The 26,106-nt window shown below is 46.9% G+C and overlaps 2 protein-coding genes and 1 long non-coding RNA gene across 3 annotated transcripts; 2 read left to right on the top strand and 1 right to left on the bottom strand.

Annotated features, from left to right (window-relative positions):
- The first annotated feature begins 8,610 nt into the window (after positions 1-8,610).
- Positions 8,611-10,640, top strand: LOC134201238 (uncharacterized). The gene is made up of 2 exons (XR_009976426.1): positions 8,611-8,685; positions 10,098-10,640. It is a non-coding gene; the product is annotated as an uncharacterized LOC134201238 (long non-coding RNA).
- An 8,327-nt stretch (positions 10,641-18,967) lies between these two features.
- LOC134201220 (uncharacterized) lies at positions 18,968-20,717 on the bottom strand. Its single transcript, XM_062675574.1, has one exon. The coding sequence runs from the start codon at positions 20,409-20,411 to the stop codon at positions 19,530-19,532; it is 882 nt and encodes a 293-aa protein (XP_062531558.1). The 5' UTR covers positions 20,412-20,717; the 3' UTR covers positions 18,968-19,529.
- Positions 20,718-22,475: 1,758 nt separating this feature from the next.
- On the top strand, positions 22,476-23,905 carry LOC134201217 (uncharacterized). The gene has a single exon (XM_062675571.1). The coding sequence runs from the start codon at positions 22,648-22,650 to the stop codon at positions 23,527-23,529; it is 882 nt and encodes a 293-aa protein (XP_062531555.1). The 5' UTR covers positions 22,476-22,647; the 3' UTR covers positions 23,530-23,905.
- The last annotated feature ends 2,201 nt before the right edge of the window (positions 23,906-26,106 follow it).

Genomic DNA, 26,106 nt, shown 5'->3' with positions numbered 1-26,106 from the left:
TCAAACCAAAACGCATTACTGCTTTACGGCAATAAAAACCGATAAATTATAATAACAAAGAAGTATTCACTTTGCACCAAATTAACTCCGATTCGTCCTATATTGATGGAAATCGCAAGATCTTTGACGTTTACTATCTTTAGTTTAAGATTACAACGGAAACTTTGTTTAAATTCAATTGAGTATTAGGAGTCTAATGATATAAAGTCTGACTCATATATTCTTCTTCTTCTTCTTCTTCCTAGCGTTTTCCCGTTCTAGTGCCAGGGTCAGCTTTCCTATTTAAGCTCCTCCATTTTTTCCTAGTCTTCGGCATCCTCCTGAGTGTGGTTATTCTCCTCCACATCAGCCTTTAACAGATTCGACCAGTGTTTCTTGGGCCTACCGGGGAATCTTTGATCAGGTACGTAGAATTTGAGGCATCTATTCCCGACGTAGTCTGGGGATCAGCGGCTTATGTGACGGTACCCTATATTGTTAGTATATGCAAATAAGCAAACTCACATGTGAGTGCTGCGTAAGTGCTGATCCAGATAACAACGCAACAATGATAATGAAAGCGCCATAAATCATCACCGAATTCACCACACGTCCGTGCATTTAGATGAAATGCTGTTAAAAGTATATTATTAATCACGTTTCCCCTTATCAGTGTTTAGACTAAAATGATTCGTCAAGCAAAAGAGTGTGAATAATGGTTTTTCTTTAAATAAAACAATCAACTAAAATCTGACACACCTTTTGTATGTGAAACGTTGGTTCGCGCGCCGATAATTTCAATATACCTATCTCTATGACATATGCACTGGGTCTGGACACACTAATCGGTCCCCAGTTGGGGACGGAAGACCACCACGGTATCCTAGGTCCCCGAAGTACGTCTAGGATTAAACAGATGAATAATAGCACTTACGCACCTGAATCTGAGCACGGATATCCTAGACGCGTGCATTCTATTTTGAGATAATTTGCTAACACTATCACTAGCAAAAGCAGTGCTGAGCAAAATATACTACCAGATCGGAATCGCGACCCAATGAAAAGATCCGGCGATTAATCCGTGTTGTGTTTATGGGGCTTGGATATAATTGAATCAAAACAATCAAAGTTTTTTTTTTAATCTTATTTAATCACAAATTTATTGCATATACACAAACTGCTGGATCGTGTCGTACAAATGCTGCAGCATCGGGTAAAATTCTAAAACGGCCAATATTAGCAAGACTGCCAGAGTGGTCACTCTACTGATACTTCTTATCAAGTCTGTCTTGTTGATGAGGGGCGATGATTTCCTCAAGGACTTCGGTTCAAATACAACGTCATTTGGGGCCGTCACCTGAAAGAGTCATACAAAACAGCTATTCCAACGCAAAAGAGACGCTTCTAGACACGAACGCATGCATCATTTAATGTCCTATACAATCTTATTTCATGGCTGTCTATTGTGAATGCCTTGACGGGAAGAAATGGGTAGCTGTCATAGCTGTTGAGTTTGTATAATCTATATTGTATAGTCTATATTTTTCTTTAGTATAATCTATGGTCATTTTGACACTGCGACACGATTGTTGTGTCTCATTGTTAATTTAGTTACTTGTACTAAATAAAATAATGTTTAATAAATTCTACAAACTATCCAAGTTATTCTTTTAAATACTTTAAAGCAGGTGTACAAACAGTAGCAAATAGTAACAGAGTGCCATTGAAACTGATTTATGCTAAACGTTGAAGAAGTTTTCACTTAGAAAACAAATTTCTTTGTTTAAGTTCAAGTTATTTACCTTAAATACGGTACCCGGTTCAATGTGAGCCGGCAATATCGAGCCTTTGCACGGCTGGAAATATACACCAGTGTCCTTAGTGCGAGTTTTTAAGGTTCTCGATAGCGTAAAAGTTAATTGATATTTGTATTGAGTTGGAACGTTTGCCTACGTTTGCCGCTAGGGGCACTGTTCCAATTCCATACAAATTTGAGTTAACTTTTACGCTATCGAGAACGTTAAAACACTCGCACTAAGCACACTGATAAACAACGAAATAGACGTGATATGTGTTTACTGTTAAGTGTGGTACCAACAGAACTAGAGGTAGACATTCACTTAAAAAAAAACTATATTGTTGTAAAATTCATAAATCATTTAACTAAAGTAGAAAAATTGTCAAATTCGAATGTTATAGTCATTTGAGAATTATCCATAGTGACAGAAAATTCGGTGATATTAATGCTTGTAATACCAAATGGTAAATACAGATATTCAAACGGTCGTTCTAGTAGGAACATATTCTGAATGTTGTGGAACATTTCTTAAATGTTATGAAGGTACGAGTAACGCCATCTGTCGTCAAATAGGAAAAAAAAGAATACTGAAACAGCTGTAACATATTTTGAATGTTCTGCAATGTTGTATGATTTATGTTTTTTTTCCTACCTATTTTACTGACTTCGAGGACGATACTAGATTCACCGGACGAATATTCTCGGTCGCCCTATCGAGAATATTTTCGTTAATACTAGTTTCGATATCCGTTTTCTCTGTTTGACAATAGATGGCGTTAATATTACCGGAATAACAATACCTTTTCAGTGACTTCCGCGTTTTCTGATTTAACATCCGCATGGATTGGTTCCGCGTGGTTCGTCAGTATGTGGAGAGCGCCAGCATTTTCTCTTTTAATCCTTGATCCGTACGTTTGTATCTGTTTTACATTTAATTATGTGAATCGCATAAGTATTTTCGATTCCCTCGATAAATTAAAGCAAGTAAATTTTGCGAAGCTGTCACGTCACTAGTACACACAATGGTTATTTGTGTTTTATTTTATTTTATTCCCATTGTAGACAGACGAGCATACGGCCCACCTGATGGTAAGTGGTCACCGTCGCTCATGGACGTCAGCAATGCCAGGGGCAGAGTCAAGCCGCTGCCTAAACAAGCCTTGTGCCGAGTGCTGATTTTGAGTCCCGAGCAAGTGAAGGATTCTATGATTGATTTACGAGCGTAGCGAGGGACTCGACAGCACGAGATGCAAAAAACTTTGCTCTCGTGTAGCACACATAGCTTTTCACCTCAGCAGGGAGAACACACATCACTTAGGAGACAGAAATGAACCGGAATAGATTAAAATAACTATTAAAAAAAACGTAATTTCTTTATTACAAATATCTTTAAATTTTAGGGTATTACGCGTTTCCGGACGTGTTTTCTTTGAGGTCGAATTCCAAAGTCGAATTTCGAAGGGGTTTGTTTTTTCACTCGCTTTTTTATATACATGTGAAAGAGACAGAGCACAGTAAAATTCGAATGTTGCATATTTATGGCTGAACAATGTCAATTCGTGGTACTGAAGATTGAATATAATGCTACTTTGACCCACGCTCGAATCAAAATCGCGTTTTGGTTCACTGTTGTCTCGCAGCAAAAGCGGCATGTTTGAGCTGCTGAGGTGAAAAAATATTTAATGCAAGCTTCATCGTATCTGTAGTGATGGTAATAAGAAAACCCTTGTCTAGAATACTCAAAGTATATGCTTCCAAGGTCCAAAGCTTCACTAGCGTCAAAATATTGGCCTCCCTACGAAATCCAAACAGTAAAGAACCCATGACCCCAAACAGTCGATTGGATTTAGATATTCCGCTGTCTTCACTTATTGACTAGCGGTAAGCCTCAACCATTCCCCCGGTTTTGCTGATGACCTTATACGACTGCTTATTATTACAGTAACTAAATAATCGGGGATTAAATCACACACGGCCATCTGGCCTTAACTAGGATTCTCTATGGAAACTGCAGGTTTAATATACACTTAATTACTTTCTATTTTATACCTATATATTTATAAATAGTTTTGGACTTGTGCGGTATATAGGATACATACATATTAATTTTTGTGGATATCTTTGCGACATGCGTTCATGGTTACTCTTATACTGATGCTACTTCGTGTCTATTACTGCTTCATGCTACTTCTTGCCTTAGTATGCAAGGCATTGCTTTGCCAAGTCTATTTCAAGCCGATTACTGTTTCATGCCTACTTCATGCCTATTACTGCTTCATACCTTCTTTGTGTCTACTTAATGCCTACTACTGTTTCATGCCTACTTCGTGCCTATTACTACTTCATGTCTCCTTCTTGCCTTACTATGCAAGGCGAAGCTGTGCCAAGTCTACTTCATGCCTATTACTGTTTCATGCCTATTACTGCTTTGTGTTTACTCAATGTCCACTACTTCTTCATGTCTACTACTGCCGCAGAGCCATTGCGATTCGGAACAATCATTCAATTACCAACACTTGGAACTTTCTATATTTTTTAATTTTTTTTTATTTAATACAGTCAAAGGTTTTAATTTATTATAAAAAAAAGAACACAATATTCCTAACCTAAAAGTACATGTTATTATCCGCAACATGCTTCGTCAAAAAGTACAATACTTACTTTCAGCTGCAAGCGTCGCCATATCTCATATATAACTCTCTATATTATCTTAACTCACCTAAACATAAACATCAGACGTTTCATGACTCCTGTCCAAGAGAAGCATAATAAAAAAAAAAAGAAATGTTACCCGTAAAATCCACACACGTACCTTGGTCTCATTTCCATAAACAAAACAAAAAAATAATACGAAGGAAACGAAAGACTTCATAATTTTAATATTGTTATGTTAAGAAAATGTTTTATGTATACATTTTATGTTCGCGCGTTATTGTTTTTCATAACACAAAAACACTATAAGGTTCACGTGAAAAAGTCATTTTTTTTATATAAAAGAAGAAAACAATGTTGAGTGTTTTAATTGTTTGCTTAGTGACTGTTATAGTCAAAGGTCATACTAATGTGAGTGTTTAATTGGAGTAAGTACGCGAGGCCACGACCCATACAATGTTAAGGGGTTGTGCAAAGTTTTGTACTGGTGGTAGGACCTGCTGTGAGTCCGCGCGGGTAGGTACCACCCCCTGCCTATTTCTGCCGTGAAGCAGTAATGTGTTTCGATTTGAAGGGCGGGGCAGCCGTTGTAGCTATACTGTAGATGTCTATACTATGGTAACCACTTAAGGTGGCCATATCAGGTGGGCCCTGTGCTCGTCCAACCATCTAAGTAATAAAAAATAAAAAAAAGCCACCGTCGCCCAAAATATGTCTTGTCGGATCCCCCGGATCTACTTCCGGTGCTTTTAGGCTCTTCAAGCACTGGTCACCGTTCTCGTCGACTACGACGAAAAGATCGATGTGCGAACCATAGACACAGCCCACTGAGTTTCTCGCCGGATCTTCACAGTGGGTCGCGATTCCGATCCGGTACTAGATTTAGCGAAGCACTGATCTTGTTTTTTTTTTTATTGCTTTGATGCGTGGACGAGCTCACAGCCTACCTGGTGTTAAGTGGTTTCTGAAGCCCATAGACATCTATATCGTCAATGCGCCACCCACCTTGAGATATAAGTTCTAAGGTCTCAAGTATAGTTACAACGGCTGCCCCAACCTTCAAACCGAAACGCATTACTGCTTCATGGCAGAAATAGGCAAAGTGGTAGTACCCACCCGCACGGACTCACAAGACGTCCTACCACCAGTAATTACGCAAATTATAATTTTGCGAGTTTGATTTTTATTACACGATGTTATTCCTTCACCGTGGAAGTCAATCGTGAACAATTGTCAAGTACGTATTTCATTAGAAAAATTGTTACCCGCCTGCGGGATTCGAACACCGTTGCATCGCTACATACGAATGCACCGGACGTCTTATCCTTTAGGCCATGACGACTTCGACTAGCTTTTGATTTTATTAGCGCACACGACCACAAATAATTCTTTCAGTTCTATTTAGACGGTGGTGAATAGGCTAGACGTCTTCAAATCAAAACTTTCCAGCGCAGTTTTGAATATTAAATTACTTAAGTTCGGTCGTTCGAATATTTTTTAGAACCTGCAAGAGGATGCCAATTTTCAATCGGACCTGATGCCCCAAGGACTAAATCCTGAATTCGTGGCCAGTCAGGTAAGAATTAAATATTAATAATAATATAACTCTTTATTTAACACCACATGTACAGAGTGAGCATAAAAAAAAAAACAAATAATAGTAGGTGACTTAAATTGGCGGCCTTATCGCTGAAAGCGATCTCTACCAGGCAACCTCGCAGGGAGAGGAATACGCAAAGTGGACGGTGCTATATCTTAATAAACTTACATAAATATATATACTTATATACACATGTGAAAAATAAATACAATATAAGATAGACTTACATACGATTAAATACAAATATATACTAAAAATATGCAAGTAAATACAAAATAAGTAGCAACTTGGCGTATAGCTTGAATATTGCACTAATAATCTAATGTTGTTGAGTAGTGATTCGCTTACAAAGAATCACAGGTCTGAGAATGGAGTCGGTGTTACAGTACACCTGGTTTTAAATGATTGCTGGAGCCAATAGGAAACAAAATGCCCAGGCCTCAGATTTTCCGTTCAGCCTTAACAAATGGATATATAATAGGAGTTTTCTGCAGCGTCTCCGTCGATACCACTATTAGTGAGGAAAATACTTTAGGGGGAGAAAGCTGCAGCCATCACTCAATCGTTATCACTCATCTTGAATCGTAGAGTCGAACTCAATTCTATTGTTAAACGGTTGTCCCACTGTTAAAACTGCGCATTGCGGCCAAAATAGACACGAAAGCGCTATACTCTATTCCAATTACGAAGTCATACGAAATAGGAGATAGATAAATAATTAGTACTAGAGGTCCCGCAGTAGCCGAAATTCGACTATAATTAATTGGAATTGTAAGTTTGTACATTATTATGATTGTATTTTATACTTCTATAATCACAAATTTCCTAAGGCTACACTATAAAAAAATATGAATAAAGACAAACAATATTTAATCTATTCTCAATTTGACCACAGACGTCAAGCAAAAAGCTTGACAATAAATAGAATGCATGCGTGTGTGCGTCAAATATATAGTATGTAGTGTGTGTAATGTTTTCTTTATTGATTTAAAGTATCTTTTATGCATTATTTTAAAAAAAAAATATTTACATTCTGTACTCCTTCTCTATATTCTCTATAAGTGTGGGAAATTTCGTACTCCTCCCTCCGCGCAATTTTCGTAAAAAGGGATACAAAGTTTTTCCTTCGCGTATTAATTTATAGATATTGTCTCAGGATACACCATGGCAAGCCGTCATCCCGATACCACGGCCGCGTCGCAACGCCGACCTGTCAAAGGACATGACAATAACTTCATTGCAACACATCAAGCGGTACAGTCGTATCGTGGCTTGCATAGTACTTGCTATGTCGGCAGTTACTGAAATTATCTTGTATCTTGTTGAGTTTTACGGAGGGGCATAATAAACTTTTGTATTTATTGTTCGTTTTTTTTATTTATTGCTTACATGAATGGACGCGGTCACAGCACACCTGGTGTTAAGTGGTTACTGGAACCCATATACATCCAAAACGTAAATGCCGCCACCCACCTTGAAATGAGTCGACTATTATCAAAGCCGGCATTGTGACTTTTGGACAATTATTGGTAGGTAAATCAGAAAAACGAATTATTGACTTTGTATTCCATTGGCAGTCACAAAACTCTTCTGAACGACATCTTAGATAAATAACAGGTTAAGTATTAACCTTTATTTAATGCTGGTTTTGAACCGTATTCTTTGAAGGAGACGATTATATTCAAATCATCTAAGCAATAAATAAAAAATAAAACAATCTGTATTGACATATCAATAACATTTTTTTGTCCAAATGCACAGATTGCCACCTTTGATAATAGACGACTCAAATATAAGTTCTAAGGTCTCAGTATAGTTACAACGGCTGCCCTACCCTTCAAGCCGAAACGCATTACTGCTTCATGACTGAAATAGGCAGGGTGGTGGTACCTAACCGTGCGGACTCACAAGACGTCCTACTACCAGTAATTACGTAAATTAAATTTCTTTTTGCGGGTTTTATTTATATTGCACGATTTTCTTCCTTCCCGGTGAAAGTCAATCGTAAACATTTGTTAAGTACGTAATTCATTAGGAAAATTGGTACCCGCTTGCGGGATTCGAACACCGTTGCATCGCTAGATACGAATGCACCGGACGTTTAATCCTTTAGGCCATGACGAATTTTTGTGTACCTTATTTCTATAAAGCCAATTAAGTGGCGTGGCGTGAAACTGTTACGGTCAGAACGACTTCCGTACCTACCACTATTACTTATGTTACCTTTTACATCTAACAGTAGTAACATCTACATGGAAACATAAACTAAAAGATAAACAGACAAAACAGTTCTAAAAATCGTTGCTATATATATTCTTCTTCAGATAATACAAACCTTCCTAATTTTATTAGTTTTCTTCAAAACACAGGCATCGGATTCTGCTGACTTATATTCTTACACTTAAATATTTTTGCCTATCAAACCTGACCCGTATTTAAATTTCATTAAATATTCCCATTATCTAAACACTTGTGACCAATAAAATCGGTCACAATACTTTATTAAATGAATTTGATTAAATAAATCGTTACGGTTGTTATCTGTGAATAATATATAAAGTGTTTGTATATCAGCAATGTCCTAGTGTGGTGGTGCGCAACCATGAAGTGGGTCCAGTTATTTTGCGTGATATTCGCCGTCATTTACGCCGTCACGGTGAGTCTTATGGGTTTCCTTAATCAGCCGCGCCAATAGCTATACTCTCTTCCAATTACGAAGTCCCATTTGACAGTTGTTAGTTTCCTTCATCAGCCGCGCCAATAGCAATACTCTCTTCCAATTACGAAGTCCCATTTGACTGATTATTATGTTATTGTATGTGTGAATTAATTGTATAGTGATTTAGGTTTGATTGTGTATTTTTTAAATGATGATTTACAACCATGAACAAAAAAATGATTATTATTTCAAATTATGCGAAACGTGAAGAGTTACCTTCTAAGAAGTGTCCTTCTAAAACCTTCTAAAAAGGGATTTCGTAATTGGAATAGAGTATAGTAATAGAACGTTCGAGCACGAAGCATTTGTGTTTTCTTATCCAAGGGATAACTTGGCCGGGCTTTTACTGGTGGTAGGACCTTATGTGAGTCTACCACCCCGCCTATTTCTGCCGTGAAGCAGTAATGAGTTTCGGCTTGTAGGGTAGGGCAGCCGTTGTAACTATATTGAGACCTTAGGACTTATATCTAAAGGTGGGTGGCACATTTGCGTTGTAAATGTCTATGGGCTCCAGTAACCACTTAACACCAGGGGGAGAGCTCGTCCACCCATTTGAGCAATAAAAAAAAAGAACTAGGATAGTACACATCCATCACTTAGACTTAGGTATCAAGGAATGTGGCAGCTTCCACGTTCAAATGAGCTCACAGATGCTACAACGTTAATGTGGTTGCTGTCATACATGAAGGGACATTGATTTTGGAAATTGCGACTACGCTTCAAGTCACACTTACTCGAGTTCAGAGTGCACTCCACTTCCAGTGATCAGCTACGAATTTAATAGTGAAATTATTATCACGGACTGTCGATTAGGTATTGGTAGTAGCTCAAGTAAGAGCCAAGTTCCCATATCTTTATTTCATTACTAGCGGCCCGCTCCGGCTCCGCTCGGGTCTTTAACAAAAATTCCAACGATATTTGACGTTGTTTTATTTTTTTAAATAAAGGAACCGTTATTACGGCATAACTATAGTAGTTAGACATCATTATGCTGTCGCGACACTTTTTGTAAATAATAATGTGTTCTACAAAGTCGTAGTGCATTATTTTAATCTATCATCAATAGTGTTCGCAGGGCACGCGATGTAAATAATATTTTAGGTAATTTTTTTACACCTTGGGTTACATTATTGGAGTTTTAGTAAGGATCCCTAATTATTATTTTTTCCAAAATAGATTATAGCCTATGTCACTCGAGAATAGTGTACCTTCCAAACAGTGATTGAAGGTTCGCGAATGTCGCGCTCATCAGACCAGAACTCATGACTGTTTATCTGCAGATATAGGTAGGTCTTTATAGGTCTCTTCGCGTGGACAATGACTTCAGAGATTGCTGTCTATAATTTCAGGCTGACGACCAGGAAGCTGGTGAGGTTGACTATACGAGCAGATATGCGGAGATGGCATCGCCGTTCCCTAACCATCTGAACCTGGCCGAATTCGTGGCGATGCTCAGAGCAGCTGGTCACCCCCACAATATCTATTATAACTGACCACGATAAAAATATAAAATAATTTAAACACCCAACTTTTTGTCCTAAAGTGTATTAAAATATGTTGCGTTCTAAATTCGAAATCGGTATAACGTTTTATCCAATCAAAATAAATGATTGGATAAAATTTCTACGCTCAGCTATTGGATTATGAATTTGAATTTTTTTGTTTCCTATTTTCTCTTGTGATAAACCCACTAAATGCTAGTCCAAATAAAAGTTTCGGGTTTTTTTTAATAATAATAATGTAGAATTGATTAATGTAGAATTTATGTAACTCAAATCGTTTTAAAGTCGGAGTCTAAATTTATTTCTTATGGATTCCAATTTACCACCTAACTCAACTCATATTGTAAAATTTTACTTTTTAAAAAATATATAAAGTGCGATCATGTCAAATGCCTGTTTTATTACTCGTATACCTATTATATACCTACTTATATGTATTTTAACATTCATTAGTAATCAAATGATTGGTTCTCAAGCTTTTTTTTGCCAATTGAATCCATTGTAGCGTGTCTTTGATCACTAATATTTGTTGAATTTGACCCTTCGCGTTTCACCGCAATTTAATTAACTAAGATTGGTTAAAGTTAACTGTTTCCTTAAGGTTGCCATTGTTGGTTAACTATTATAAGTTCAGCGCATATAAACAATTGTTGAAGATGGTATTCAGAAGAATTCATGAACAAAATTTCCAAAAGGACCTCTTGTGAGTCGCGAGCCGTGAAGCAGTAATGCGTTTCGGTTTGAAGGGTGGGGCAGCTGTAGGAACTATACTGAGACCTTAGAACTCATATCTCAGCTGGGTGGCGGCATTTACGTTATTACGATGTATATCGGCTCCGGTAACCACTTAACATCAAATGGGCTGTGAGCTCATCCACACATCTACGAAATAAAAAATAAAAATAATAAAGAACTTGTTCTACTATAACTACGAGTGGCTATTGTCGCACAAGAGATTCCGGCTCGAGCAGCCAAGCGGAGCGGAGCTCTCTGTCGGCGCCAGTCACGTCGTCATATAAGTTTCTAATAATAAATTCTTATTACTTTACAATGTGCGTCTCTGTCGATATCTGTCAGATTTTGCTACTTCCTCCACTACTATTTACAATTTTCCTCCCATTTCCTTGTTAGATCTTAATCTTTATTGTCAGTTGATTATAAATTAAACGTATCCTGTCAATCGTCACGTCATCCTTAAGACTTCCTATACGTTTTAACCATTCTATTCCATATACCATTCTAAAATTCTTCATTCTGGTTTTCTCCCAGTCTGATAGATTCTTCTTCAATTGTGTGTTTTCCATTTGGTTTTCTTTAAGCCGAAATTGGAATTAAATTATAATATATGTATTTATGTTTGTGTCTGTGTATGTGTATGTGTTCAGAGAGCATCAAGTTCTCTTTAACGCCTTCAATTGTGAATATAGGGCCTCAACAAACCTTTGGGAATCGCTGGATTAGAACGAATAAAACAATTTTAGCTATTAAAAAAATTTTAATCAACCCATCTACGTCTTGCCGGGTAAAGTTTTTCGTAGTTCATGTTGACGTCAAGTGGATGCACTTGATATGTTTCTCGGCGACCTTGACGTCCTATTGGGATGTAATCGTATGGTACCTGTGGATCGGGTGGAAATTGTACATTTTGTTTTGTTATTATCGACAGACGTGTATACGACCCTGATGGGGGGAGTATTCAGCTAGCCCACCGAGTTTCTCGTCGGATCTTCTCAGTGAATCGCGTTTCCGATCCGGTGGTAGATTCTGCGAAGCACTGCTCTTGCTAGGGTCAGTGTTAGCATCACTCCGGTTTGACCCCCGTGAGCGCACCTACTAGCTAAGGTTACGCTGAAATAGCCTCTCAAGGCTATCAGTAAGCTTACCCTTAGGTAAGAAAAAAAATGTCAGCCATAGACCAAGGCAAGGTCAGGACCACGAACATTCACTACTGACTTCCACGGTGAAGTAATAGCTTCGTGTAACAAAATCTCAATAACGCAAAAAATATAATTTGCTTAATGACCGGTGATACGGTATCTTGCAAGCTCGCACGGACAAGTGCCACCGCCCTGCCTATTTCTACCGTGAAGCAGTAATGCGTTTCGTTTTGAAGGTATCTGAATGTATTTTCAATAACACATAACAAAATTACCAAAAAAAAAACAATTTACCTGCGGAAAAGCGTTGACCAGAGTTAAAAACAATAAAACAAAACATAAAATTGAATTCATAGCGAGTACGCGGTATCGCGATTCGATATCAATACGCCATGACGACATCAGGTACCTTACAGTTTTATGAAGTTTTTCTAATTAAGTTCCGCTGATAATACGATGATTTGATATTTACAATTTACGATTTGATATAACATAAAGTCGTTTAGTTATAATGCCGTGCAAGTCAATAGTGTATTATGTTTATTTGAAACAGCGGAGAGAAAAAACTGTATTCTTTTTAGGCATTTTCTTTAATTTCATTTATTCCTACCTATGCTGATAGCCTTGAGAGGCTATATCAGCTTCTCCTTGATGTGTAGGTGAACTCACGGGGCTCAAACCGGGTGTATAGCTAACACTGGCCCTAGCAAGAGCAGTGCTTCTCAGAATCTACCACCGGATCGGAAACGCGACCCACTGAGAAGATCCGGCGGAAAACTCAGTGGGCTGTGTCTATGGGTTAATTCGCTCGTCGAGCCCTTCGTCGAAAGTGAAGGGTTCGACGAGAGCGGTGACCGGTGCCTGTGGTACCTAAAAGCACCCTTTTTCTTACATCAATCGTCCGTTAATAGCTTTTTGGGAATGCAGGCCAGTTTTAGCAAATTCTCTCAGGTTGATCCCGTGAGCTCACCTACCGGTCCGTGAGCAGTTGGAATAGCTCCTTAGGCTACCAACAATTTGGCAGGGAAAAGACATAGATAATACATTTTTATGTTAGACTAGCTGACCCGGCAGACTTCGTAGTGCCTCAATCGATAAACAGAAGACCTAAGCATTTGTATAAAATAAACTTAAACAAACCAAAGGAATCACAGGAAAAACAAAATTGTTGTTTTTATTTAATTCCAAGCATTGTCATATTTATCTACCTTTTAAACCTTCTCTGGACATCCACAAATAATTCAAAACCAAAATTAGCCAAATCGATCCAGCCGTTCTCGAGTTTTAGCGAGACTAACGAACAGCAATTCATTTTTATAGATTAGTTTACATTCCAGATATAAAATCTTGTATGTTCAATTTTAATTATAAAAATGATACAAACTAATGTGATGTTAAAAAACGAATGAGTTCAATGAATAATTTAATACTAGAGGTCCCGCAGTAGTCGAAATATTCCGATTTGAGCAACCGACGCGCGTGGACGTGCTCATTGTTCGGTCGATTGCCCGACCTCGGTTCGTGGCACATCTGGCGTCCAAGTGTTTTGTCGGAAGTGACTACCGGTGATAATAGATCATTGTTCGTGGCACATCTGTGGCCCAAGTGTTTCTCGGAATTTGTACAAGGCATTGCCGCCCGGGAACTGTGCAGTGGTTCTATTCACTCTAATTCTATTCTATTTATTATATTCACTAAAATTTCTATAATTCCTAGAATCGCTTCGGCCAATTTAGTGTTACCGACGCAGGGGCCTCGCCGCAAGGCGAGCGCGTGTTTAAGTCCCGGGGCAGCCCCCCCTGGGCAGTCCGAAGAAATGGAGTTTTCTCCAACCAACACACTGCTCGCGGAATTCTTAAGCGAGAAATACCCGGCCCTCGAATCAGAATTTTTAGCTTACAAAGCTAAACGCGCCGTGAACTGTTCTGCCGTGCCCGCCGCACCCGCCGTTTCCGCCACGCCTGCCGTTCCCGCGTCCCCTGCAAGCGCGCGCAAAACTCCCGCGCCGTACACCGCAGCCTCCGTCGCGCCCAGCACACCCGTGTCCCCCATACTGTCGCGAAAACTCCCGCGTCTACCGCGGCAGCTTCCGTTCTACCTCAGCGATCGTCTGCGGCCTCCGTCGCGTCCGCCGCTCCCGCGCCTTCCTCCTCGTCCTCCGACTCTGACTCGGATATGGAGGTTGACCTCGTTCCCGCCTCATTAACAGATGGATTCACTCTCGTGCAAAAGGGTAAGAAGCGCGCCGCGGAGTCCCGAGCTTCCGCGGCCGCTAAAATAAGCAAAGCCGCGAACGCGTCGCGCCCCCGCCCTCCGACCCCCGTCGCTCCCTGTCCCCGTGCCACGCCGTCGCCGCGCCCGGTGGCACAAACGAGAAATCAGGCCCCTCCTCCGTTGATTCTTCAAGAGAAGGCTGCTTGGGACCGTATCTCCCTGGCCCTTAAGGCCAAAAACATAAATTTTGTCAGTGCCCGTAACCTCGCGAACGGGATACAGATAAAAGTAGCAACACCCGACGACCATAGGGCCCTCTCAAGCTACCTCCGAAAGGAGCGTATAAGTTATCATACGTATACGCTCCAGGAGGAGCGTGAGCTGCGTGCAGTCATACGTGGCATCCCCAAGGAGTTAGATGCCGAGCTCGTAAAGGCCGACCTACTCGAACAAGGCCTACCCGTAAACTCCGTGCACCGCATGCACACAGGACGCGGGAGGGAGCCATACAATATGGTTCTCGTCGCCCTCCAGTCTACCCCCGAGGGTAAGAAAATCTTTAACGTCCGAACTGTCTGTAGGCTTTCCGGAATCACCGTGGAAACCCCCCATAAAAAAGGCACTCCGAGCCAGTGCCACAATTGTCAGTTGTACGGGCATTCTTCCCGTAATTGTCACGCGCGCCCTCGATGCGTCAAGTGTTTGGACGATCACGCTACGACTCTTTGCACTCGCGATCAAAAAACCGCGACGGAACCACCTAGCTGCGTCCTGTGCCGAACACAGGGTCACCCCGCGAATTACCGTGGATGCCCCCGAGCCCCTAAAATAAATCGCCGCGTCGCGCGTCAAAACCGCCTCCGAGCTTCCGGCCCTGACATCAAAGCCACGGCACCCTCTGTGCCGAAGGCTAAGCCTGCCTTCGTGCCGGCGCCGGTGCCCAGCGGCTCGGCCTGGGCTAAACCGTTGTCGTACACGAACACGGCTGTAGCTCCCTCCCCCGCGATTCGTCCCGTCCCCGCGATACGTCCCTCCCCCGTGATTCGTTCCTCCCCCGCGACCAGCACTCCGACCGCGTCCGACAATCTCGCTCTAGCGATCGACTTTTTTCAGTCGATCAACTTTGAGCGTGTTAATGCTTTGGGTGACGCCATTCGCGCCGCCTCCACTGCACAACACTTCATCGCCGTTGTGCAAGAATACGCTGACGTATACGCGTCGTTAAATACGTACGTCCTCCCCTCGCTCCGCCGGTAATTAATGGCGTACATAAGTAGAATAAAGCCCCTATCCGTAACGATAGGATTTTTTAACGCTTACGGTCTCGCAAATCAACGTGATCAGGTTTGTGATTTTTTGCGTGACCATCAAATTGACATCTTTTTGGTGCAGGAGACCCTGCTTAAGCCCGCGCGCCGCGACCCTAAAATCGCGAACTATAACATGGTTAGGAACGACAGGCTCACTGCTCGTGGTGGTGGTACCGTCATTTACTATAGACGAGCCCTGCATTGCGTCCCACTCGACCCCCCCGCGCTTTCTAACATCGAAGCATCAGTATGCCGAATCTCACTGACTGGACACGCGCCGATCGTTATCGCGTCCGTTTATCTTCCACCGGATAAGATCGTTCTAAGCAGTGATATCGAGGCGCTGCTCGGCATGGGAAGCTCTGTCATTCTGGCGGGCGACCTAAATTGTAAACACGTCAGGTGGAACTCACACACCACAACACCGAATGGCAGGCGGCTTGACGCGTTAGTCGATGATCTCGCCTTCGATATCGTCGCTCCGCTAACCCCGACTCACTACCCGCTAAATATCGCGCATCGCCCGGATATACTCGACATAGTGTTATTAAAAAACGTAACTCTGCGCTTACACTCGATCGAAGTAGTTTCAGAGTTAGATTCAGACCATCGTCCCGTCGTTATGAAGCTCGGTCGCGCTCCCGATTCCGTTCCCGTCACGAGGACTGTGGTGGATTGGCACACGCTGGGCATCAGCTTGGCTGAATCTGATCCACCATCGCTCCCGTTGAGCCCGGACTCTACCCCGTCTCCTCAGGATACCGCTGAAGCCATAGACATCTTAACGTCACACATCACCTCGACATTAGATAGGTCATCGAAGCAAGTTGTAGCGGAGGACTTCCTTCACCGCTTCAAATTGCCCGACGATATTAGGGAACTCCTTAGAGCTAAGAACACCTCGATCCGCGCCTACGATAGGTATCCTACCGTGGATAATCGTATTCGAATGCGTGCCCTACAACGCGACGTAAAGTCTCGCATCGCCGAAGTCCGAGATGCCAGATGGTCTGATTTCTTAGAAAGACTCGCGCCCTCCCAAAGGTCTTACTACCGCTTAGCTCGTACTCTCAAATCGGATACGGTAGTAACTATGCCCCCCCTCGTAGGCCCCTCAGGCCGACTCGCGGCGTTCGATGATGATGAAAAAGCAGAGCTGCTGGCCGATACATTGCAAACCCAGTGCACGCCCAGCACTCAATCCGTGGACCCTGTTCATGTAGAATTAGTAGACAGTGAGGTAGAACGCAGAGCCTCCTTGCCACCCTCGGATGCGTTACCACCCGTCACCCCGATGGAAGTTAAAGACTTGATCAAAGACCTACGTCCTCGCAAGGCTCCCGGTTCCGACGGTATATCTAACCGCGTTATTAAACTTCTACCCGTCCAACTCATCGTGATGTTGGCATCTATTTTCAATGCCGCTATGGCGAACTGTATCTTTCCCGCGGTGTGGAAAGAAGCGGACGTTATCGGCATACATAAACCCGGTAAACCAAAAAATCATCCGACGAGCTACCGCCCGATTAGCCTCCTCATGTCTCTAGGCAAACTGTATGAGCGTCTGCTCTACAAACGCCTCAGAGACTTCGTCTCATCCAAGGGCATTCTCATCGATGAACAATTCGGATTCCGTACAAATCACTCATGCGTTCAACAGGTGCACCGCCTCACGGAGCACATTCTTGTGGGGCTTAATCGACCAAAACCGTTATACACGGGAGCTCTCTTCTTCGACGTCGCAAAAGCGTTCGACAAAGTCTGGCACAATGGTTTGATTTTCAAACTATTCAACATGGGCGTGCCGGATAGTCTCGTGCTCATCATACGGGACTTCTTGTCGAACCGCTCTTTTCGATATCGAGTCGAGGGAACCCGCTCCTCCCCACGACCTCTCACAGCTGGAGTCCCGCAAGGCTCTGTCCTCTCACCCCTCCTATTTAGCTTATTCGTCAACGATATTCCCCGGTCGCCGCCGACCCATTTAGCTTTATTCGCCGACGACACGACTGTTTACTATTCTAGTAGAAATAAGTCCCTAATCGCGAAGAAGCTTCAGAGCGCAGCCCTAGCCCTAGAACAGTGGTTCCGAAAATGGCGCATAGACATCAACCCAGCGAAAAGTACTGCGGTGCTATTTCAGAGGGGAAGCACACGGATTTCCTCCCGGATTAGGAGGAGGAATCTCACACCCCCGATTACTCTCTTTAGACAACCCATACCCTGGGCTAGGAAGGTCAAGTACCTGGGCGTTACCCTGGATGCATCGATGACATTCCGCCCGCATATAAAATCAGTCCGTGACCGTGCCGCGTTTATTCTCGGTAGACTCTACCCCATGATCTGTAAGCGGAGTAAAATGTCCCTTCGGAACAAGGTGACACTTTACAAAACTTGCATAAGGCCCGTCATGACTTACGCGAGTGTGGTGTTCGCTCACGCGGCCCGCACACACATAGACACCCTCCAATCCCTACAATCCCGCTTTTGCAGGTTAGCTGTCGGGGCTCCGTGGTTCGTGAGGAACGTTGACCTACACGACGACCTGGGCCTCGAATCAATTCGGAAATACATGAAGTCAGCGTCGGAACGGTACTTCGATAAGGCTATGCGTCATGATAATCGCCTTATCGTTGCCGCCGCTGACTACTCCCCGAATCCTGATCATGCAGGAGCCAGTCACCGTCGACGCCCTAGACACGTCCTTACAAATCCATCAGATCCAATAACCTTTGCATTAGATGCCTTCAGCTCTAATACTAGGGGCAGGCTTAGGGACCCCGGTAACCGTACTCGTCGAACTCGACAAAGAGGTCGACGTGCAACCTAACCCATGCATCAGCCCGCTGAGTTTCTCGCCGGATCTTCTCAGCGGGTCGCGATTCCGATCCGGTAGTAGATTCATTCGCGAAACAATTGCTCTTGAGTTGTTAGGTCTCCTTCGGAGGCGCTCGGGCAGTTGTTAGCAAATCCCACCCCTCTTGGCTGAGCCTTTGCTCGCCCACCTGTCCTGGTGAAACTGGAAAGGCCTTCGGGCCACCAGTAAACTTTCAATCAGAAAAAAAAAAAAAAAAAGTAGTCGAAATTCGACTATAATTAATTGGAATTGTAAGTTTTTACCCTATTATGATTGTATTTTATTCTTCTATAATCACAAATTTCGCCAAGACTACACTATAAAAAATATTAACAAAGACAAACAATATTTAATCTATTCTCAATTTGACAACAGACGTCAGGAACAAAAGTTTGACAATAAACAGTATGCATGCGTGTGTGCATCAAATACTTTTTTTTTTTTTTTTTTTTTTTTTTTTTTTTTTTTTTTTTTTTTTTTTTTTTTTTTTTTTTTTTTTTTTTTTTTCGGGTAGAGGGCCGAACCTCCTACGAGGTCCCCGCGCAAATGGGGCGCGCGGGGTATGTGAGACTCAACGATCTGCATGGTGTTGTGAGCAGACCGCGGGCCCAAGGATTTTAGAGCCCACCCACTAAACGACTCCCCTGCACTCTTACACCCGACGTCCGATCCCCTCCGAGGTCAGAACCCGGATGAGGTAGGGGGGCTACCGCGGTCAACACTACAACCATACGGCGCGGCTCACCCCAAGGACGCCCAGCCGACGGAGCCTTCGAGGCGAATCGAAGGCTCTGAAACGTCGGCCGTCTCGGTACGGCAGCCCGTCGGGCCGCCCAGACGGTGCCGCTGGTGTCCCGAAATACCCCGCTGGACCAGAACCAGCCTGCCGGGTCGGGACGCGATACACCGTCGACCGGTCGCTCTATTCACTCCACGGCAGCGCGCTAGAGTGCTGGTAGCGCGCCGCGCGGCCTCACCCCCTCAGGTCGCCCCTTGACCTTCACCGGGGGGAGGCCGCCACCTACAGGGGCCGGGACGTACGGGCGTATTCCCGCCTCCGGCCCCCGGCTCGACGGCGACGGATCGGTGCGGAAAGGGAAGAGCTCTCCCTCTCTCGCTCCGCCGCCTCCTTCTGCGAGATGGTGGACTCGCAGAAGTCGAGCATCGCCTTCCAGGACGCGTCGCTGCCGAGCATCGTAGCCACGACGCGCGGCAGCGAGAGGTCCTCTCCTATGACCGCGACGAGGGCGGCGCGTTGCTCGTCGAATCCAGAGCAACGCGCCAGCGTGTGTTCCGCTGTGTCTTCCTCGTCGCGGTCCGCGCAGTGGTGGCACTGCGCCGTCGGTTCCCTTCCGGCTATCTTGTGCAAGTACCGGCCGAAACAACCATGGCCGGTAAGCATCTGCGTTAGCCGGAAGGTGAGGCATCCGCGGTCGCGGCCCACCCAGTCCGCGAGAACCGGGCGGACCGCCTCGACGGTTCGGAGGCCGGCCGACGGGTCCGCCAAGCGGCGAGACCACGCCTCCAGCACGGACCGCCGAGAGTGGAGCCTCCGCGCTCGAACTACACCTTCGCCGGGGCGCCCTTCCCCCCTAGAGCGGAGGTCGCTACGCCACCTGTAATCGGCAGCGAGCGCCTCCGCCTCCAGGTCCCAGGGTGGCGCCCCGGCGAGCAAGCACGCCGCCTCGAAGGAGACGGTGCGGTATCCTCGGATCGCCCTGACCGCGATCGCACGCTGCGGACGTCGCAGAGCCGCGACGTTCTTGCGGGTCAGGGCGCGGCACCATACGGGAGCCCCGTATAGTGCCATCGACCGCACCACCCCCATGTAGAGGCGGCGCGCCACCTGATCGGGACCCCCGACGTTTGGAAGCAGCCGGCTCAGAGAGCCGGCCGTCGCCATCAGTCGAGGGCCCAACTTCTCAAAGTGAGCGCGGAAGTTCCACCGACTATCCAGTTCGAGGCCGAGGTACCGAAGACCGGTCACCCCAACCCCGACGCGGACGCCTCCGATCACGAGGTGGGCACCCACAGGCGGCGCTCGTCCCGGCCCGTGAAAAAGCAGGGCCTGGGTTTTATCGAGCGCCACCTCGAGCCCCAACCGTCGGATCCTAGTGACGACGTGTGCCACGCCTGCGCACGCCAGACGGGCAGACTCCCGGTAGTCCCTCCCCGGAGCCACGACCAACGTGTCGTCGGCGTAACATATTACGCTCAGCCCGGGGAGGGGACCCCGAATGACGCCCCGCAGGACCCAGTCGTAGCCGATGTTCCACAGCAGGGGGCCCAGGACAGACCCCTGCGGAACACCGCGCTCGACGGGGAAGCGGTACATCGTCCCACCGTGTCCGATGCACTGGATCGACCTGCCCTCGAGGTAGGAGCCGATCAGTCGGCGGAGGTATGCGGGGACGCCGTGATACTCCAGCGCCCCCGCGATCACCGACCAGGGCAGGGTGTTGAAGGCGTTCCTTACATCTAAGGATAGCGCCATCGCCACCCCGCCCCGGGATACGGCTTCGTCGGAGAGGGCCCGCACGCGCAGAATTGCGTCGATAGTCGAGCGGCCCTCTCTGAAGCCGTATTGTTCCGCCGAAAGATCGGGACCCGTCTCGGTCAGGTGCCGGACGATGCGGGCGGCGACGATTCTCTCGAGCATCTTGCCCGCTTCGTCCAGCAACACGATGGGGCGATAGCCCGCGGGTGAGTCCGCGGGGCGCCCGTCCTTCCGCAGAAGGACCAGTCTGCCCGTCTTCCATTTCGACGGGAACCGTCCCGACTCGAGGCACGCTTCGAAAAGCCCCCCGAGCCGGTCCCCTAGGGCCTCGAAGGCCAAGCTCCAGACCCGGCCGTGAACGCCGTCAGGGCCGGGGGCCGTGTCCTTCGCTCTCATTTTGGACACGGCCGCATGGATCTCCGCCCCCGTGATAGGGGGAGGGGGCTCCTCGGCAGCGGGAACGCTGGGGCGACGTGGAGGTGTGCCCCACGTGGCGTCCATCTGGGGGGGCTCAAAGTCCCCCCCCGCTGCCGGCGGGGTGCATCAAATACCTACATGGTATGTAGTGTGTGTAATGTTTTCTTTATTGATTTAATGTATCTTTTATGCATTATTTAAAAAAAATATTAGCACTTCTTCTCTATATTCTCTATAAGTGTGGAAAATTTCATACTCCTTCGTCCGCGCAATTTTCGTAAAAAGGGATACAAAATTTTTGCTTCACGAATTAATATATTAATATTAAAACGCTATAAAGTAACGCATCACATAAATCTGACAAAATCTCTAGAGGATTTTCGATTTTCTTTCTTTTATGGTAAAAACTAAACAAATATTCTTTTTCTTTTTTTTTTTTTTATGATTGAAGGATTACTGGTGGCCCGGAGGCCTTTCCAGTTTCACCAGGTCAGGTGGGCGAGCAAAGGCTCAGCCAGGAGGGGTGGGATTTGCTAACAGCTGCCCGAGCGCCTCCGAAGGAGACCTAACAACTCAAGAGTAGCTGCTTCGCGAATGAATCTACTACCGGATCGGAATCGCGACCCGCTGAGAAGATCCGGCGAGAAACTCAGCGAGCTGATTCATGGGTTAGGTTGAACGGCGAACTCTTTGTCGAGTTCGACGAGTACGGTTACCGAGGTCCCTAAGCCTGCTCCTAGAGCTGAAGGCGTCTAGTGCAAAGGTTATTGGATCTGATGGATCCGTAAGGACGTGTCTAGGGCGTCGACGGTGACTGGCTCCTGCATGATCAGGATTCGGGGAGTAGTCAGCGGCGGCTACGATAAGGCGATTATCATGACGCATAGCCTTATCGAAGTACCGTTCCGACGCTGACTTCATGTATTTCTGTATAGATTCGAGGCCCAGGTCGTCGTGTAGGTCCTACCGGGAGTCTGCCCGTCTGGCGTGCGCAGGCGTGGCACACGTCGTCACTAGGATCCGACGGTTGGGGCTCGAGGTGGCGCTCGATAAAACCCAGGCCCTGCTTTTTCACGGGCCGGGACGAGCGCCGCCTGTGGGTGCCCACCTCGTGATCGGAGGCGTCCGCGTCGGGGTTGGGGTGACCGGTCTTCGGTACCTCGGCCTCGAACTGGATAGTCGGTGGAACTTCCGCGCTCACTTTGAGAAGTTGGGCCCTCGACTGATGGCGACGGCCGGCTCTCTGAGCCGGCTGCTTCCAAACGTCGGGGGTCCCGATCAGGTGGCGCGCCGCCTCTACATGGGGGTGGTGCGGTCGATGGCACTATACGGGGCTCCCGTATGGTGCCGCGCCCTGACCCGCAAGAACGTCGCGGCTCTGCGACGTCCGCAGCGTGCGATCGCGGTCAGGGCGATCCGAGGATACCGCACCGTCTCCTTCGAGGCGGCGTGCTTGCTCGCCGGGGCGCCACCCTGGGACCTGGAGGCGGAGGCGCTCGCTGCCGATTACAGGTGGCGTAGCGACCTCCGCTCTAGGGGGGAAGGGCGCCCCGGCGAAGGTGTAGTTCGAGCGCGGAGGCTCCACTCTCGGCGGTCCGTGCTGGAGGCGTGGTCTCGCCGCTTGGCGGACCCGTCGGCCGGCCTCCGAACCGTCGAGGCGGTCCGCCCGGTTCTCGCGGACTGGGTGGGCCGCGACCGCGGATGCCTCACCTTCCGGCTAACGCAGATGCTTACCGGCCATGGTTGTTTCGGCCGGTACTTGCACAAGATAGCCGGAAGGGAACCGACGGCGCAGTGCCACCACTGCGCGGACCGCGACGAGGAAGACACAGCGGAACACACGCTGGCGCGTTGCTCTGGATTCGACGAGCAACGCGCCGCCCTCGTCGCGGTCATAGGAGAGGACCTCTCGCTGCCGCGCGTCGTGGCTACGATGCTCGGCAGCGACGCGTCCTGGAAGGCGATGCTCGACTTCTGCGAGTCCACCATCTCGCAGAAGGAGGCGGCGGAGCGAGAGAGGGAGAGCTCTTCCCTTTCCGCACCGATCCGTCGCCGTCGAGCCGGGGGCCGGAGGCGGGAATACGCCCGTACGTCCCGGCCCCTGTAGGTGGCGGCCTCCCCCCGGTGAAGGTCAAGGGGCGACCTGAGGGGGTGAGGCCGCGCGGCGCGCTACCAGCACTCTAGCGCGCTGCCGTGGAGTGAATAGAGCGACCGGTCGACGGTGTATCGCGTCCCGACCCGGCAGGCTGGTTCTGGTCCAGCGGGGTATTCCGGGACACCAGCGGCACCGTCTGGGCGGCCCGACGGGCTGCCGTACCGAGACGGCCGACGTTTCAGAGCCTTCGATTCGCCTCGAAGGCTCCGTCGGCTGGGCGTCCTTGGGGTGAGCCGCGCCGTCTGGTTGTAGTGTTGACCGCGGTAGCCCCCCTACCTCATCCGGGTTCTGACCTCGGAGGGGATCGGACGTCGGGTGTAAGAGTGCAGGGGAGTCGTTTAGTGGGTGGGCTCTAAAATCCTTGGGCCCGCGGTCTGCTCACAACACCATGCAGATCGTTGAGTCTCACATACCCCGCGCGCCCCTTTTGCGCGGGGACCTCGTAGGAGGTTCGGCACTCTACCCGAAAAAAAAAAAAAAAAAAAAGGTCGTCGTGTAGGTCAACGTTCCTCACGAACCACGGAGCTCCGACGGCTAACCTGCAAAAGCGGGATTGTAGAGATTGAAGGGTGTCTATGTGTGTGCGGGCCGCGTGAGCGAACACCACACTCGCGTAAGTCATGACGGGCCTTATGCAAGTTTTGTAAAGTGTCACCTTGTTCCGAAGGGACATTTTACTCCGCTTACAGATCATGGGGTAGAGTCTACCGAGAATAAACGCGGCACGGTCACGGACTGATTTTATATGCGGGCGGAATGTCATCGATGCATCCAGGGTAACGCCCAGGTACTTGACCTTCCTGGCCCAGGGTATGGATTGACTAAAGAGAGTAATCGGGGGTGTGAGATTCCTCCTCCTAATCCGGGAGGAAATCCGTGTGGAGCTTCCCCTCTGAAATAGCACCGCAGTACTTTTCGCTGGGTTGATGTCTATGCGCCATTTTCGGAACCACTGTCCTAGGGCTAGGGCTGCGCTCTGAAGCTTCTTCGCGATTAGGGACTTGTTTCTACTGGAATAGTAAACAGTCGTGTCGTCGTGTCGATCGTGTCGGCGAATAAAGCTAAATGGGTCGGCGGCGACCAGGGAATATCGTTAACGAATAAGCTAAATAGGAGGGGTGAAAGGACAGAGCCTTGCGGGACTCCAGCTGTGAGAGGTCGTGGGGAGGAGCGGGTTCCCTCGACTCGATATCGAAAAGAGCGGTTCGACAAGAAGTCTCGTATGATGAGCACGAGACTATCCGGCACGGCACCCATGTTGAATAGTTTGAAAATCAAACCGTTGTGCCAGACTTTGTCGAACGCTTTTGCGACGTTGAAGAAGAGAGCTCCCGTGTATAACGGTTTTGGTCGATTAAGCCCCACAAGAATGTGCTCCGTGAGGCGGTGCACCTGTTGAACGCATGAGTGATTTGTACGGAATCCGAATTGTTCATCGATGAGAATGCCCTTGGATGAGACGAAGTCTCTGAGGCGTTTGTAGAGCAGACGCTCATACAGTTTGCCTAGAGACATGAGGAGGCTAATCGGGCGGTAGCTCGTCGGATGATTTTTTGGTTTACCGGGTTTATGTATGCCGATAACGTCCGCTTCTTTCCACACCGCGGGAAAGATACAGTTCGCCATAGCGGCATTGAAAATAGATGCCAACATAACGATGAGTTCGACGGGTAGAAGTTTAATAACGCGGTTGGATATACCGTCGGAACCGGGAGCCTTGCGAGAACGTAGGTCTTTGATCAAGTCTTTAACTTCCATCGGGGTGACGGGTGGTAACGCATCCGAGGGTGGCAAGGAGACTCTGCGTTCTACCTCACTGTCTACTAATTCTACATGAACAGGGTCCACGGATTGAGTGCTGGGCGTGCACTGGGTTTGCAATGTATCGGCCAGCAACTCTGCTTTTTCGTCATCATCAAACGCCGCGAGTCGGCCTGAGGGGCCTACGAGGGGGGGCATAGTTACTACCGTATCCGATTTGAGAGTACGAGCTAAGCGGTAGTAAGACCTTTGGGAGGGCGCGAGTCCTTCTAAGAAATCAGACCATCTGGCATCTCGGACTTCGGCGATGCGAGACTTTACGTCGCGTTGTAGGGCACGCATTCGAATACGATTTTCCGCGGTAGGATACCTGTCGTAGGCGCGTATCGAGGCGTTCTTAGCTCTAAGGAGTTTCCTAATATCATCGGACAATTTGAAGCGGTGAAGGAAGTCCTCCGCTACAACTTGTTTCGATGATCTATCTAATGTTGAGGTGATGTGTGACGTTAAGATGTCTATGGCTTCAGCAGTATCCTGAGGAGACGGGGTAGACTCCGGGTTAAACGGGAGCGATGGTGGATCAGATTCAGCCAGGCTGATGCCCAGCGTGTGCCAATCCACCACAGTCCTCGTGACGGGAACGGAGTCGGGAGCGCGACCGAGCTTCATAACGACGGGACGGTGGTCTGAATCTAACTCTGAAACTACTTCGATCGAGTGTAAGCTCAGAGTTACGTTTTTTAATAACGCTATGTTGAGTATATCCGG

The sequence above is a fragment of the Bombyx mori genome, chromosome 24 (genome assembly GCF_030269925.1).
Source record: "Bombyx mori chromosome 24, ASM3026992v2".
NCBI lineage: Eukaryota > Metazoa > Arthropoda > Insecta > Lepidoptera > Bombycidae > Bombyx > Bombyx mori.
Note: the sequence above shows the minus strand (reverse complement) of the source record. Positions and strands in the feature narration are given on the sequence as shown.